This window comes from Eimeria mitis, genomic scaffold (assembly GCF_000499745.2).
Source record: "Eimeria mitis Houghton genomic scaffold, Emh_scaff1240, whole genome shotgun sequence".
In the NCBI taxonomy this organism is placed as follows: domain Eukaryota; phylum Apicomplexa; class Conoidasida; order Eucoccidiorida; family Eimeriidae; genus Eimeria; species Eimeria mitis.
In genome coordinates this window covers 3943-4265 of record NW_013568393.1, presented here as the reverse complement: position 1 = coordinate 4265, position 323 = coordinate 3943, and the positions used below count along the sequence as shown (strand labels likewise).

Here is a 323-nt window from a genome sequence, read left to right as displayed (position 1 = left end):
TAGGGTTTAGGGTTTGGGGTTTAGGGTTTAGGGTTTAGGGTTTAGGGTTTGGGGTTTAGGGTTTAGGGTTCGGGGTTTAGGGTTTATTCTCAGTCAGCCAATAAATAGGAGTTTAGTTTTTACGGTTTAGTGTTTAGGGTTTAGGGTTTACTATTCGGAGTTTAGGGTTTAGGGTTTAGGGTTTCAAGCCTAGGGTTTAGGGTTTAGGGTTTAGGGTTTAGGGTTTAGGGTTTGTGTGTGATGCAGCGGAATGACGGTGGATGTGTTTGAGTTGTTATCTCTGGCGCTGCTGAGCCCTCAAGGAGAGAAGCAGCAGCAGCAAC

General features: G+C 45.5%; 1 protein-coding gene across 1 annotated transcript in view; it reads left to right on the top strand.

The window, feature by feature from the left end:
* Positions 1-250: 250 nt before the first annotated feature.
* The window catches only part of EMH_0032630 (uncharacterized protein), a gene marked incomplete at both ends in the record, with an annotated part of 1531 nt that continues 1458 nt past the window's right edge, over positions 251-323 (top strand). The window contains one exon of the mRNA XM_013494660.1: positions 251-323. Coding sequence (XP_013350114.1) covers positions 251-323 — 73 coding nt within the window.